Source organism: Idiotropiscis lumnitzeri, chromosome 5 (genome assembly GCF_059441095.1).
Source record: "Idiotropiscis lumnitzeri isolate Australia: NSW breed Sydney's pygmy pipehorse chromosome 5, RoL_Ilum_1.0, whole genome shotgun sequence".
NCBI lineage: Eukaryota > Metazoa > Chordata > Actinopteri > Syngnathiformes > Syngnathidae > Idiotropiscis > Idiotropiscis lumnitzeri.
In genome coordinates, this window is record NC_142395.1 from 22,193,221 (window position 1) to 22,210,003 (window position 16,783).

The following is a 16,783-nucleotide window of genomic DNA, read 5'->3' on the forward strand; positions in this document are numbered from 1 at the left end:
GGATAGTGAGTAGAGAACAGCTCTCTCCCACAAAATGAGACTTGAAAAAACAAGGGAGGGGTAGATTGTAATGAAGGCTGGAGAGCAGAAGATGGTTCTTGCCCCCACTAAATTAACCTTTGGTCCAGGCAGGATTAGAGAAAAACCTTGCAACAGCACTCGCCTAAGTGTCACTAATAAAACAAATCCCATTTAGTGAGGTATTAGCCTCTGTGTTGTGTTTCTGCCACCGGTGACCCAAGCTGACACTGATGGGCAACATCCATCCTCAAATACTCCCTCATGTTTCCTCCCCACATCTTTCTTTGTTTCTTGAATCCACCTCTCCATGTTTAGCTCCTTGTTTGTTGGGCTTCACTAAACGGGAAGCTGCTTCATTCTCTCACAACAAGGAAATTGCATCCCAAAAAAGACAATTAGAACATTTCATATAGGAGAATATGGGTCACGTCAACGTCGTCCTTTTCTTCACAAAAATTAGACGGCTGCACAAGTGATAATGGACATCTCCATTTGCCATCTTGCTTTGTTTTGGGATTAAAAGAGCATGCACATCAATTTGAGGTAATTCTATGGGATGTACTGTCAAATAGCTTGACTGCAATATTGTGCAGAACATAATTTGTTTCAACAGAAACATTTTCGTTACATAAAACAACTGTTTGAATTGGATAAAAAATTAGACTCTTGGTTAATTTGAGTGAAAACAGTGTCAACCAATATTTTGCAGTGTAGACTCATTTTGTGGTGTGACAGCGTTTTCATAATGATGGCGGTGACTCACTAACTGTTGGTTGGTGCAATGCCCAGATGATGATTACCAGCAGAATCAACAGTTCCTTTCCACCCATTTTCACAGAAATCCCATCATAAGCGGATGCAACCAAGCAGTGGAGTGCAGCTGTTATTCCGCGATTGCCTTAACACTGTCCATGCACATCCTTGTCATGTCTCATCGAAATAACTAAAAGCATAAAAAGAAAAGTACGAACAGGAATGATTAAGCAGTGCTAACCAGCTCTATGAAAGCAAAATTGCATATAAACAAAAGGTATAAGCGGCTGTACCAGAGGACAAGTTCCATTAGAAAGACATTTTCATTCACCCAGGCACTCGTACATCTATGCAGACATTACATTTTGACCACTGGCATCTCTTTAGCAGCAGCTTGTTACGCATGCACAGTCTCGAAGACACAATCCATTTACAGCCATCTTCCTCGGAGCGAACCAGGCCCCGTAACCTTCAGTGGCTGGGAGACCCTACACATTGTAGAGTGCTGGTTTACGCTTCTCAGATGGAGCCCTGATTCTAAATTGCCAATTAAAAAGCAATTACTGGCCGCAGCGGGAGCAGAATCCTGCAGTCGTTAAAGCAAAATGCCAACGCACCAAACCCTCCCCTCCATCACTGCTTTGGCCATTACCCCGCCTGCCCCCCATGAAAGACTGCCTCATCTAAGGGACGCGGAATAGAAAGCAGAGCTCATATTGTATGTTAACACGACAACAAACAAGCTTTTATTAGAAACTATAAAGGAGTTTAGCGATAACACCACCGCCTTCATGCGAACCGTTTTCTTTCAATCGAGTGACCTCTATGGCCTTGCGTCTCTCTATGACCATGAGGTTCTTTGTGCTCTCTCAAGTGGCATCACAGCCACCTCGTGCTCCAACTCGGTGTTTTGCATCCCCAGCGTTGCACTCGCCCACCCAAGCTTCTCTTTCCACATCAATTGCTTCGGCATCTTCATTCTTCTGCTCCACAAAGCTGCTGGAGGCCCCGCAAACCTGGTGACATGACCTTTTCAATTCCAGCTTGACCTCTTTCATGCACAGCTCATAAACATGGAAGGTAACAAACCCTTTACTTGAGGAAAGGGTGTTTTCGATTTGACTGGGCGAAATGGCGTCACACTTGAACGGCAATAGACACTCCCGCCCCTTCAATCTGTGGGTGACCCTTGAACCCTGAAAGTGTTATTTTGTAAAAAGCCATCGCTAAGCCGAGTGAGGGTCATTGGTGGTGGGATCCGAGGTGGGTGTCCGGGCGAGAGGACAATGGCCTGAATGAACTTGCATATTTCAAGTTGCGTGACCTCCTCACTGGCTCTTTGCGACGACTGCCAACCGCCCTCTCTACCTATCCCAATCCCTTCAGATCTATCAAACAAAGCGCCCAGGCCAGTTTGTGCAAGGTGCCAGGCAAGTGCTGTCCATAACCATGTGCTTGGCCTCCACCATTAGCCCTGAGCCGAGATAAGAAGGCTTAAAGCAAGGCCATAATCCATAATCCACTCCTTATCAAAGCAAGCAGCTCTCCCTCCCTGCCTCTTTCTAATGCCCCCACTACATAACAGCAAACCGTGCGTCAGGACTCATGAGGTGGAGGATGCACTTGACTGCGTGGGTGAGGAAGGTGGGACTAAAAGTGTAGCGCCTAAGGGCTGTGCACTGTGCACGAGCTGCTCCAAGGCCAAGTGGGTTAAGTCGGGAGGCTGTCACCTTGATGTCCCAGGGGCAGCTGGCATTGTTGAAGTCATAGAACCACAGAGGGTGTGAAAAGTGGGTACGAGTGGCATGATAGTCAACCGCAGATATTCATTGCCCCACTAGCTATGTCAAAAGCACAAATGTCAAATATGTACCACCATAGTTTTGAGTAACAGGTCAAAAACAAAATCCATTAATCCCTCGTGAGCCTGTCTGCGTGCACGCTTGTGCTAACTTGTAAGCTGAAGAATAAACACTGCATCGCCGCTTAGATGGCACACAAGGAAATAGAAGGGCTAAAAATAAAACAGCTTTTGCGAAATGCTTGTTTGTCTCTCTCTTTTTTTTTTTTTTTTACCTGGCGTCCCTCACTCCTCCAGAGGCCGTTGCTTGTCTTGGTTGGAGCAATGGTGACGACGGGTGGAGTGTTTGGCACGTTGTGACCTGCTGGGGGAACCAGGACAGGCCCTGGACCGAGAGGACCCCTCTTGGGCGTACTGACTGGAGAACTGTGGTTGGTGGCTGGCGACGACACTGGGGAGGATTCACTGCTGATGGAGGAGGCAGCTGGGGAATGACAGGGAAGAGAATTAAGTGCCTTTAGGGTGATATTAGCCTGCTTTACACCAGAATTGATTAGTAATATAGTATGACCTTGCAGCGCATATAGAGGGCACGATAAATGTATGCATCAAATTTTTATTGTTAAAATCCTCCATATCCCGTGCAGAATTTGACTCAATATGCACTGGTTGTGTAGTTAAGCAAAGAAGCCATTAATCACGGATTATCCAACCAGCAGAGGATGCAATTAATTCAGGTCCAACTCATTTGTTGATTGAACCTGTGTTAAAAAAAAAACACCCACCAAAAACATCATAACAGGAAGTACAAGCCTGAAATGGTTCAGTTTGGAGTTTAGGGTTGCTGTTAAGTTGTTCACATTTAATGTTTCGAATTTTCAAGGGAATGTAATTTCTTGGAGGAAAGATTGAGATTAAGATAGCACTGTGGAAAAAAACAAGACTTCTTAAGAATTGTCTTCCATCCATCCATTATCTGTACCGCTTGGCCTCACGAGGGTCACGTGGCGGGTGCTGGAGCCTATAAGAATCATCTTTCATAAAAAATAAAATTCCCTCTGTCATCTTAAATTTTCCCGATGCATAGATCAGAAGAAGACAATTTGGTCAAACGCCCATTCCTCAATAAAGACGAAAAGGGGATTGTAGCTATACAATAGCAACAGATAACGCACTTGAAACGCCAGATGTAAGGCCCTAGGCCACTATTATAAAGTGACAGTGATTAGAATCAGCAGTCACACCACAGAAACGTTGCACGGGAGTGAAACACTCATGCCGACCGTGCATAGTTGCACATGCTGGCAGATTTGCGATTCTGCTGCATGCACGCACAGACACACACATGCATACACACACACACGCACACACAGCAGGTGGCAAGAAGCTGGCCCAGCTTCTCTGCTGTGTTGAGCCTTGCGTCACATTAACAAAACCCTCTAGGGACTGCCTGTAGCAGAGGGTCACAGTCTGGTCACATACCTCGCTTTCCTCACTTCTCACTTTCTCTCTTTGTAGTCCCAACGCGCCCAAAATGATATGCTCACATTCACACATCACAGCAGTTTCAGTTTCAGGACCACACATATTTACTGCATCTGTGTGTATGCCGATAACTATGATTCCTCACAACGGTGCCCATTAGCCTTATCCTTTCTTCCATAATCCTGTCCAGCGGGTCTCCTTGCCTCATCAAAAACGCAGCATTGCATAGTCAAACTGGGTCACAACCATCTCAATGGAACACACACTTCAATAAGAGAGCAAGAACAGGAGACAAAAGAGCATCTTCTGCAAGCAGGTAGTTGGAGCGTCTGCAATCACGCACGCGGCCGCACAAAAGAAAGCAGTTGAAACCGCAGGCTCTTTTTCAGTTTCAGGTCGACTTCCTCCCCATCATCTGAACAAAAAAAAACCCAGGTCTCTCCCATATCACCGTTTCTTCCTAGCGACGGTTACCGTGGTAACTGAACAGACAACATCCTCTCATTGTGGGTGCGGTCAGGACTTTGACTGATTTTAAACATCTCATTCTGACTAATACCCTTAATAATGGAAGGAATCAATAAAAGACAGGAAGATGGTCCCGAAAACTGAAAATCTATGGTAGCAAGTGCGGTGGGGTTGGCCAGCACAGACAGAGACATGAAAATGAAAAATGAGATAGGTGGTGACTGGGGGTTAAAAAAAATAAAGTGAGAGTGCAAAAGAGGTGTGAGGTGAGGCAAGAGGTGGAGCAGAAAGGAAAACAGAGTAAGTATTGGTGGTGGGGGTGTTGGGGAGCATATCTTGTCTACACAAAGGCAATTAGTGGCTTAATCCTCCCCTCTCACCTCGGAGAGCCATTACTTTCCCCTGCAAGACTTGGCCAATCAATAGCTGCCGACTCAGCCTAGGGAACGGAGGTACACTTAATACAGCTCTTGTGTCACAGCCTATTCACCGTCCACACACACACACACACACAATGCGCTACAAGTATGGAGGAACAAATGAAGCTGGAAGGAGAGATGAGACAGAGATGAGAGGAGACGAGCGGTGATCACAGTGATACTATAGTGCTAAGCAACAGACCTCCACTCCATTTATTTCATCCGCCTGTCACCCCCCCCAAGCCCACCACTCATCTCCTCTGTTTTCTCCTCCTTTTCCGTGTTAAAAGCAGAAAAGATTGGAGGCAGAGCAACCTAACTAATTAAGTGAACAGGAAGAGAAGAAAAACAGGTGAGTGGGGGAAAAAGAAACCTAGATAAAAATATTAACACAAAACCTTGCTGCAATTCCTTTTTACAAACTGCACAGTGACCAGATATCCGGCAACATTTTATCAACACCTTACCTCCTTTTCTAATTAAAGAAAATGAACCAGATCACTATCAATTCTTGTAAAATACAAAAATCCCACTAAATAGCTACCTGTACCGTGACAAGGCAAGGAAATGATCTAATCTAAGGTACCCTAATACCTTCCTTTACTGCAATGATGGCTTCAACAGTCCAGATCAGCAATGAGTTATCAAACAAAATATACTTTAAGATGAGTGCCAGATGCAAATGGACATAAATCAATCCTTGAACAATCATGTCTTAAGGTGATTTCTTCACTACAAAAAGCAGAGGGGCTGCTAATTTCTGACGGATCAAATAGTAATAGTAAGATGAAGGAGAACAACCAATGAGCGACACAACTCCAGCAAGCCAACGGTAATTTTTTTTATTTCATACGGCATTTAATGTTTATAGACTTGGAAAAACACACACTCCTCAGTACATTCGAGCTATATAATCCAATTAAAAATTTTATTTAAAAAAGACAGAGAGGCCACAAAAGTGATGAGACAATGTGATCATGGAAAGCGATTTATGGGACGCTTCTTTCTGGATTGTGTCCTTTACTAAGTAACCACTATACTAACTAACACCAACAAACCGGTCGAGAACGGTGACGCATGTTTGCGGCAAATGAAAAAACAGGTGGAAAAGGGGATATTCTTTCTTCTGCTGACTGTACAAACTGTACACTGCTCTTAAATGTAGCAACCGATGGGGGTCACGCAAGAAATCCGGTTATGTTCTATAGAAGAGGGTGGGGTGGTGGTGCGCTGTCAAATGGCCTTGTTTGTGAGTGTGTCGGAGCCAGTCACAGCCTGGGGGCTTTTGCCTTGAAGATACATGCACAGCACAACCAGGCAGTGCAAGCTCCAGGCAGGTTCCAGATGGAGAGGTCGCAGACACACTGCCTCACTGTTCCAGCATGCTCCTAAAAACAAGGAGAGCCTCCGGACACATGCACATGCATACAAACACGCATCTGACAGACATGTGTACAGTCTGACGAAGACATCAGGTTTGCACAAATCTGCTAATTACTCGCAATCTTTTTTTTTTTTTTGTCTTGCCAATGTACTTCCCTATCTTGTGCACCTTTGTTCTCTCTTGCTGTAGTCACTCTATTTCCAAGCAGGGTACAACAGTTGGTATGAAGCCAGTGATGAAATTCTGATGATGTGTCTACAAGCGAGTGAGAGGAAGCAACTGCGAGGATTAAACCCAGATCTGCCTAATTAATCACATATCAGCAGGCTGGGCTTTTTGAGGCAGCGTGTTATCAGCACTTTGTCTGTGTGTGTGTGTGTGTGTGTGCGTGCGTGCGTGTTTTGTGCCACTCTGAAGCTCATTATCCATCACCTCCCCTCTTCAGCACAGCACTCAGCGCACGGAACTATTCATTATACTTGCCACAGACAAGTGAAAATGCATGTGTCTGGGTTTGCACGTGTGCATGTAAACAGCGACGCTGCTCTGGGACTTAAATGAGTTCAGTAGCTGCCGGCGGTGATAGCAGCACTAAAACCAAGCTAATTCCTCCAGGCCAAAGGACGGTGAGTCATGCTCTCTCATGTGCACAACTCAGCTAACCACGGCGTGAGAGCTCATGAAAAGATGGCAGGCTGCAGCTTGCTTGCAAGGTTGCAAAGGCAACTATTTGCAAGCGCGGGGGTGTTGGGGGGTGTTGCCTATAAATACAGACTAAGAAATTATGTGGCTGCAGTTCCAGGGGGTGATGGCTCGGAACACAAGTGGAGTGGCCCCTCATGCCCCGATGACTGACTCATATACATGTCACGTCCAAGAGCAGCCAGACAGCACAGTCAGCAGGATGCAAAAATAGCAATCTAGCTTTTTTTTTTTTTTTTTTTTGTGATGTTAATAAAAAAAAATAAAATAAGAAAAAAAAAAGCGGTTTGGGATTTATCAGCAATTATCTGGTGACCTTTGGTACAACAAAGACAAAGTATAGAAACCTTGCACTTGGCATTCCCACATTCTCATCTTGCAGCAGGATGGGGAAAATATTAAAAAGAAAGACAGAGTGATAAGAAGAAAAAATATCTTATAAAAAGCGAGCCCGAGACCAGAAAAAAAAATAGGTGGCAAGATTGGCTTCAGGAAGGAAATTTTTCTTTTGGAGAGGGACAGAAGTAGAAAGTAATAGAGCGCGCATACAGGGCTGAGGGCGTGAAGCGAGATGAAGGGGAGAAGGATCGCGAGGGAGGTGATGAGAGCCGAGTCCTCTCTCTATCTGCACATAATAAATCATTTGCAGGGGAGCAACGTGTCTGGGGACAGCCACAATGCTGATTTAAGAGCCTGAGCAAGGATGGACAACGGGGCTCGCTGGGCTCGCTACAAAAGGCAGATATGAGCGCTTACAAATATATACAAGCCTCTATAAACTCCAAATGAGAAGCATGAAAGTCACCAAGTGGTCACACTGCAAAGTTCTAATGGGCTGAGGATAGCAATAGGGTTTGGAAAAGAATATTGGGGCGTATCATAATTGTAACCTCCTGTGGTATAGTTTAACTACACCAGCATCAGATATCAATCCTGCCGCTATCAAATATCCAAGCATGTAAATTTACACACTTGACGACGAGTTAGACGTGGATTTCCGCTGTCATCTATATGTTCTGATAACGTCTTCATAATTATTACAACTCAAGAAATAATGTTCTTTCTTTGGATGAAGACCAAAAAGCTGCTATAGTGTCAAGAATCAAGCCGAACGACTTTATTTGCTTACAATGTTGGATCTTTTGAGCTGTTGAATGGATTTCTATTGGCTTTGCTTCTTCCATAACAAACTGTATGTTACTGGGAGCAAAGGTACTGGAACATGAGACTGGCATTGGTTATTTAAAGTAGACTTAACAGCGGTCTGATCAGCTGAATCGGATCTGCAAATATTTTACATTTTGTGCAAATCGGAAATGGGTTGTAATCATTAGTAGATTGATCAATGATGCCATTGATCAGATCGGTAAAATAAGACATTACAGCAAAAACAATCTCGTTCAGTCCAGGGATGCTCTGTCCTGCCATCGTTAAGAACCCAATGTTTCTTTGCATACACAGTCAGATTAACCACTGGCCAAGTGAATTCTTCAACCGAGGTTTTTAAGGGTCATCAACCAAGTCAATTTCCTACAATAGCAAGATCGCACTCAACTCCACAAACGTCCCATGAAACGCTCTCATACACAAACAGCAACATGCAGACAGTTGTGAAGGAGGCTCTGACTCGATGCCAGCATCACAACTTTACCTCGTGGTTCTTCTGCCTGTTTTGCCAGTTTTCGGAGGGCTGCAGCGAATCCAGAGTGAGCCGACTGGGCAGCTGGGCTTCCATTGGCTATGATGGAGCCGTTAAGAGGCGACGGGGTGAGAGGGCTGACCGTCGCCGTTGTACGGGTTGCCGTGGAGATCATTCCTAAGGATGGTGACTTTGGCTCATGGCTCATGCCTGTAAACAAACAGAAGGGACGGAACGATTTTTATAGCCGATAGAGAATTTACGGGAAAAAAAAATAGTTGATGAGAAGATGATGACTGAAGTTTACTCATTCTCACATCAGTGAAAATAATACACTATTGAATGACGGTTAGGCAAATTTGAAAAGAAAAACCACATGAAGCCTTTCACTTGCACAGTGACTGCGGTGCTGAGTTTCTGTGACAGCTGCAGCGGACAGGGAACGGTGGCTGAGGGGCAGTGGACCATTCATTGTATAGCTTGGGGCCAGAGGTGGAAGGTTACGAGGGCAGGTCGACCTTCCACAGCCATGAACTAAAAGTCTGGCTGCACGTCTGCTTGAGGTCAAAGGTGAGACAATACACAACATCAGAACAGCGAATGCTCCAACACAATCCAAGCGATTGTTGACTGTGCATGTTATCACAGTTCACGTGTTTACAAGACTTCCTCGGATGGCACGACATAAAAGCCTGATTTCTCATGTAAGACATTTGGAAGGGAAGAAAGGGTGGGAGGGGGGTTCCTTTCCTTCCTGCGAGTGTTTGTGTGTGTGCGTGTGTGTTGAAAGGTGACACCGCGTTGACAGCCCCCCAGTCAGTGGAATCCCAAAATGCCAGAAGGGTGTGTGATAGCCTTACATGCTCCGACAAAACACACACACAAACACACACCAAGGGCAGTTCAGAGGACAGTCTATATTCATACTAGAATACTCTTAAAACTAGCACAAAAAATGACCCACTGACATGGAAATCAAATGTCAATAACTCAATTGTATAAATGGGATTTATATTGGAGTTTTGAGCCTGAGAGGGCTATAAATAGATTGTGTCCCCTCCGGAACCGAGCAGCACGGCACCCTGCATGTGTCTGACACATACACAGCAGTGGATTCAAACATGAGGGAGAGAGCGAGAGAGAGAGAGACTAACATTCCCAAAAGCTCACAGATAGTCCTGGCTGTAACCCCCCAGTTACCCGGTGCACTCCGTGTGAACCCGGTGCGCAATTAATAATGGAGTCAACAATGACTACCGGCTGAACAATACACACTGCGCCATTGGGAGCGTGGCAAACGAGCAAACACACAGACTGCCCTGTCCGGTAAGACTACTTAGTAAAGCCTCTTTCTGGCAGAGAAATTCCAAAAAGGCAGGAGAAGTCTGCTAAGAGTGTAAACGAGCGACAGACTGATCATTTAATAAACAGACACAATCAAGACAGAAGGCTGTGTGGGGACCGCACACATCAAGCCACATGGTGAAAGGAGACAGACGAGCATAAAGCTTGACAAACAAACACAGAGCCACACATCCGGAGGTCTGGCCCCGGTTCCTGTCACCTCCACTCATCACAATCCCCTCCGCCCCCCCCCTCCTTTCGCCCGCCAAACAGACAAACAGACTGTGTAGTTGTAGCTCCTTACTGCACAAAGGAGTGGAAGCGCCTGGATCCCCCATGTCTGCATCTTCACATTCAGCCCACACCAGCGCGCATGGGCGGTCACTGAGAGGACGCACATCTTCCTGCTCGCTTCTCTTCCTCCCTCACGTCTATCTATCTCCTCTCGCCTGCCTGTCCGCCTGCTCTCCCTCCCCGCCTGCTTTGCTGTTTCTGGTGCTGCCTCTCACAAAGACCGTTTGGAGCTTATCTAACAAAGCAACACACCACACGCGCTGCCTATCTCTCCCCTCCGTGTTCTCGCTCGCTCCCTCTGAGTGAGAAAACAGAGATTCTTAGCCTAGCAGCTGCTGCGATGTCACATGACCTCACCCCCCCCTCCCCCCGGCGCCACCCCCTCCCACACACACATAAAGCTCCCTCCTTCACACTCTCCCTCCTCCACCCCTCTCAACCTATAATTCCTTAACCATTTGGAGATAACAGACACAGGCATGCATGGCTTGCCAAGACGAGCTGGGGGAGGGGGAGGGAGAGAGAGAGAGAGAGAGAGAAGATGCTCAGCCGTTCGCCACGCCTGACCCCTTTGCCGTGTGTGTGTGGGGGGGGGGGCAGGGTGTGTGTGTGTGTGTGAGCTAAATGTGTGCGCATGTACTGACGCAATTAGAAACACAAAGGTTTGGTAAATTCCCCTTTCCCTCCTTGAGACGGCAAGACATGTTGTGGCCTGTGACAATCCCTCGAGCATCAAGGAACCGTGGCGTTCGGAACATTGCCCACGATGAGCTTAGCTCTTTTTACTTTATGGGCATACTTGATTGTCATCGCTATTTTGATATCGCAACAACAATGGAAACATACAACAAAAGCAACTTCCCCACATCAAACTGAGGATGGTGTATTTATGTTAGACTAAGGGCTATCATGGTGAGAGCAGTGGAGTGTATTGGATAAGTAAAAGCATGGCTTCCGCTCTGTCTGTCCTGCTCTCACTGCAGGGGTGTGAATGGGTCATATTTTTTAGTGGCTTCCTGCTGCCACTTCTGCTCTTTTCTCAGAAGAGCGAGGGAGCAGGCAGACCAGGGAGATGACAGCGGAAAGGGATTACTTTTTGGGCACAGCTACAAGGTCGTGAGCACAGAGCCAAAGGCCACCTTTTGACAAAGCACTGTTCTGTTCTTCATGACATGCTCTTGCTTTATCTCCCCATCATCAAACTCCTCAGCTTGTTCTTATCGTGAGGTAACCACCGTCAGAGATCTGACCCAGATTGAGTCAGGTGAGTTAGTGTGTGTGCTGTCACAACTGTATAATGAAAGTAACTCAATTTAAGCGTGACACTGGTCAAAATCATAAAAATAACTGAATGTATCCATTCAGGGATAAGGCTTAAGACTATTAGTCTCCCGTGCTTCATGATATATCTTCAGAAATTTGCGACATTCCGCAGTGACTCCTCTAACATCTGTGGTAGTAGTCCTCCTTTTTTTGATTGCATTTCAAGACCATTGATACTGAGAGTTGCATGTTGAAATAGATAGAAAGATCTAATGAGAGATTTGTTTAAAAAGACAACAGTACATGAGAAAGAGCATTTGTACCAAAGGAGATTATGGTACTCAGACCCTGCTGACGAAACACTGTGAGCCAGCCTCCAGGTCAGTCTTACGAGACGATTGGCCGATCTAGAATTATCCAGTAGATGGCGTCATCTCCCAGTTAATTGCTAAAGCCGCACAGGTCACGGGCTTGCCTTTTAAATTTAATCACATGCAAGACAGGAGGGGGAGAAACTGATTAAACTGATAATATTGTTTTTCAAGAAACTCTAAGATGTGAATACATAATACATGTTGGCAAAGGCACCATAGTTCAACAGTTGCACTGGCAACCCATTTGTTAAAAGGAATCTGTTATGCACACAGAGCTTCCTGGTGCTGTTTCGCCCTCAGGGAAAATAAAACAAAAGGTCTGAAAAACGGAATGTGGATTACATCAAACCACAAACGCGCGCGCGCGCGCACACACGCGCGGTCTGAACAGATTGACTGCTAAATGGCATACAGTAAACACACCGTATTAACACCCCACAGAGTAAAGCTGATCACTAACCCCCATCACCAAATACACACGCAGTTCCACCTTTTAGTGGTTTGAATTCGGATTACTTTTTCTCTCTCTCTCTCTCCGAACACACAAAATAAATCCTCTTGGCTCCTGTGTGCCCCCGGCCAGTGGGGAGATAATGCAGTGGCAGCTTTGGCGAGTGGTTAATCTTTAACCAGGAAGGGATTTGCCCATCAGCTTGTTAAAACTAGCAGTGGCAGCCCATCGGATTGATCCATCTACCAGCTCGACTACGTCAAGTTGAACAAAGCGAGGCTAGAAAAGGATCGCCTATAACACCCGCAGAAGCACTGTTTGCTTCAAGGGAAGGCAGATGCTTTTTTAACAAGGCTTAGCACACTTTCGTTTTAGGATCCTCCTCATGCTGGCCACACAAGTGAGGCCGCTATTCACCGACATGCCACCTTTGGCGAGGAAGTTAGCTAAACGTATTCAAATCGAACTCTCATACATTCAACAATGACGCTGGTTGTTGACTTTTCTCACTGTACAGTAGTAGAAGAGCAAACACACTCCATGCAGTGTACTGGTTCTTCCAGAAACCTGCTTGAAGGGTGTGACTTTTCTTATACTACAGTTCATAAAAAAAAAAAAAATAATAAAAAAATGTCAAACTGTGTTTGTAGATGAGCTTTAATGACATGGGTGGAATGCTCCTGACACACAAGTGACTTTTATTAATAACTATTTTTTGGGGGGCGGCCAGTCTGCATTTTTCCACATGAAGTATTTAATCAAAACATTCACATCTGATAACCGTTGCAAAAGGGGAGACCGCAGAGTCTTTGCTCATCGGGGGAAAAGACAACTTCCATTTGAGGGCCAGTTCAACTTCCTGTCATGTTGAAATTAGCCAGTGTTAAGTAGCTCAGCCACTCACACGGGAGGGATTTTGGCGTTAGTGTGATGAGAACATGTCATCCGCTATGGCTGACAGCCTTGTTAGCTGTGCTGAGGGGCTGTCCAAGGGGGGGGGGCATGTCAGAGCACTCTTCATATAAAAGACCATGCAGCAATACAAGTGATGTGGACAACCTAAGATACCAGTAGCAAGCATAAAGGGGAATTACTTCCTTTTCAAAGTGAATGAACGGAAACCAAACCAAACATCAATGGACCGAACTGTACATAATCAAAGGAAAGAAGCAATAAGTAGATCACTTAAGGTAAAATCTTCTGTTTAATAATAATGTCCGCAACCGCTAAAGGTACTCCGCAAGTGCCAAAAGGAAAGTGAAACGTATAATGTAAGCATACAGTCTGTCTCGCTCGCTCGCTCACTCACTCACTCACTCACTCACTCACTCACTCACTCACTCACTCACTCACTCACTCACTCACTCACTCACTCACTCACTCACTCACTCACTCACTCACTCACTCACTCACTCACTCACTCACAGCACAGCACAGCACAGCACAGCAGGATAAACCTGCTCTGGTGGTTCCAGGTTTGTTTGACTTCAAAGATGAGATGTCAGGGCAATCTAGCCTTGAGCGTGAAAGAACGGATGTGTCTGTTTGTGTGTTTGCAAATACGCACACCAGCAAGCGCTGGTCTGAGCGCGTGCACGCCACCTCATTTGCCTCATGGCAAAGGCCAAGAAATCATATCAAGGAAATCCTGCAACAGTCGTTTTGCGGCTACTGAGCCGAAGCGCGAGAAAGAAGACAAAGAGTCAGGGTGAGAAACAAGGAAGGGAGGAGCGAAGAATCAGGAAGGCAGCCAGCGAGCATTGCCTGTGTGAGGGCTGTCATTATACAGCAGGCTTCCATTATGCAGCAAAAGCGGAGAACAGTGTACATCCCCCTCTGACCTCACTTTCTCACTGTCTTTAGTACAAGCGTGCACACACACACACACACACAGCCCAACCTACCCTAAAACACACACACACAGCACAAAAGCAATGCACAAGAAGCTTTAAGTGTGTGTGTGTGTGTTGTAATCATTTATCCTTATTTCTCTTGTGCTCTTTCAGTCACACAACACACCACCACCCCAAGCACCACAAGCACCAGCACCTCAACCTGCATGGCAGTCGCTTGCAACAAAAACACACATTTCAAAAGACCAGCCGGCACCGCTTCCCTCTCCTCTCCCTTTATTCGGAGAAAGACACATCCACAGTGAGTTTGTGTCTTGAGGGGAAGCACGAGCTCAGATGATTTTCTCTCCTCCTCCCTGTATCCGACTCAGCCGCCCCGAAAGCGCCATTTCCTCTGTCTGTTAATTACATGCTGGCTGTGGTGGAGGTTGCTGCGTGTGTGTGTGCGTGTGTTTGTTTGCGTGCGTGTCATCTGAGGAGTGTGCGGCTGTGTTCTCGGAGACACCAGCGTGGGCGCGTGACAGCACAGTCTGGTTACGCTTGACAACGCTGCTTAGGGTGCAAGCGCACATATGCACACACAAACACACACACCCCACCACGCGCACATTAGAGCCTTCTGTCTTCTCTGGCTCACATGGTCCATGCCCTAGGAGTCAAGCTGCTGTCTGTGTGGCTACGCTCTCTCAGCAGCTTCTTGCTGAGGGGGACGCAGCCCCCGCTGCTCTCCTAATGAGGGGGCCAGCTTCAGCATCAGCCCAGCTGTTGGGCTGAGAGGAGGCAAGGAGTCCACTCTTGACTCACCCGTCCGTCCTCGCCATCACCGTCTACAGTGCCATCGGGCCCTGCTGACCTTGTCTCTTAAGTACCTGCTGCAAGGAGACGGGGGAAGGCGGCAGCGCGGCAAGACGAGGCAGATGTGCATGTGAACTTAAAAGCGCACACGCAGTACAAGAACAGAAGCATCGTCATTGAGCGTATAATGGGTAAAGCACCTGTGACGCTCTTAAACATGAAATACTACAAACGCAAGCTGCACTTGCCACAAAGTTATACACTCCAAATTCTACTTGACTGAGAGTTCCTGTTTGTGTATTTTCCATTTTCTACTTGCAAACATTCGAACTAGGGCTGAGCAATAATAAAAAAAAAAATATCTTTACAATTATTTTGATTGATACTGAAATCATGACTAATAAAGCCCATAATTGATTGATTTCAAAACTAAGCATTTATTCAACTACCAAAACTCAACCATTCAAAACTACACCATCACCTCATTCCAATCATCCTGCACCGTGGAGGTTGACATTAAAAAATACATTTATATTCAACATTCTTACCTACTTGGCAAATGTCTTTCAAGCTATTGGTAATTTATAATGATATGAAACAACATCAATAATTATGTGAAATGTGGTCAATTTGATTGCTTAAAAAAGCAATTGCACAAATAAAGGCCTTTTCTGTAATAAACACCAGAAAGTTAATGAATTCCCCGAAATTAAGAAATTGAGTACAAAATGTTTAGTATAAGAGTTCAAAGTGCATTGTATTTATTTAGTTCTATAAAACCCCTTATTGTTTATTATTCAATATTATGACCTTCATGCGTGTATGAATTGCAACACACGAGCCACATTATCACCTGAATTCAGCTTAAATACAAAGAGAGATACAGGTAAATAAAAGTGCAGCTCTACCTGTGCAAACAGCAGCCAGATAACACAAGTAGACTACATGAACAACACGGAAAGCTCCGTGCGTAAGTTGCGCAAAACACACAATATGACAATCAGCTGATTGTGCTGATGTCACAAGGGGGAAGGGTGTATGTGTGTGTTTCAAGTGGCTAACAGACAAACCATGTTTAAGAGAGATAGAGGCAGACACAGATAGAGGGAAAGGAGTGATGATGGTGTGATAGCAGCAGAAAAGGCCTTTGTTAAAGAACAGCTTGTAGTGCAATGTTGGGTTCCGCAGAGAAACGAACAAGACGGACAGACACAAACACGCGTGTTCCATGCATTACGTATCAAACACACTCACATTAATAATGGTGAATGAGAAAGAGGTGTGGGCAAGTAGTCAAGCATGGTCACTGCTGAGTGTGTATCATTCCCTTATCTAGTGTGCTCATGTTGCCTGCCCTGTTTGTTTCGCCGCTGCTTATCGGCCGCCGCGACAACGGCGAATGCCGGCTAACACAAACGAAAATGCAATATCTACCGGTATCTGAAGGTTTTGTGTCGCGAATGGAGCAAGAGTTACTCAAGGACACTGCAATTATTCCCTGCAAACGTGCGGTATGCATTTGTTCTCCAAATGTAATTTGGTGACGCCGTGATAGTGTGTCAAACTGGTTTTGAAACAGTTTGAAGTGGTGAGAAAATGTGGTCTATTACAATTTATGTAAATGCAAAACTGAAAAAAACATTTTAAGAATTGAACTAATCTCTCTCTCTCTCTCTCTCTCTCTCTCTCTCTCTCTCTCTCTCTCTCTCTCTCTCTCTCTCTCTCTCTCTCTCTCTC

General features: G+C 45.6%; 1 protein-coding gene across 1 annotated transcript in view; it reads right to left on the bottom strand.

The window, feature by feature from the left end:
• gse1b (Gse1 coiled-coil protein b) overlaps positions 1–16,783 on the bottom strand; it is a 148,647-nt gene that overhangs the window by 12,401 nt on the left and 119,463 nt on the right. The window contains exons 3-4 of the mRNA XM_088295380.1: positions 8,685–8,882; positions 2,851–3,059 (exon numbers count right to left, since the gene is read on the bottom strand). Coding sequence (XP_088151506.1) covers positions 2,851–3,059; positions 8,685–8,882 — 407 coding nt within the window. The remainder of the gene's footprint in view (positions 1–2,850; positions 3,060–8,684; positions 8,883–16,783) is intronic.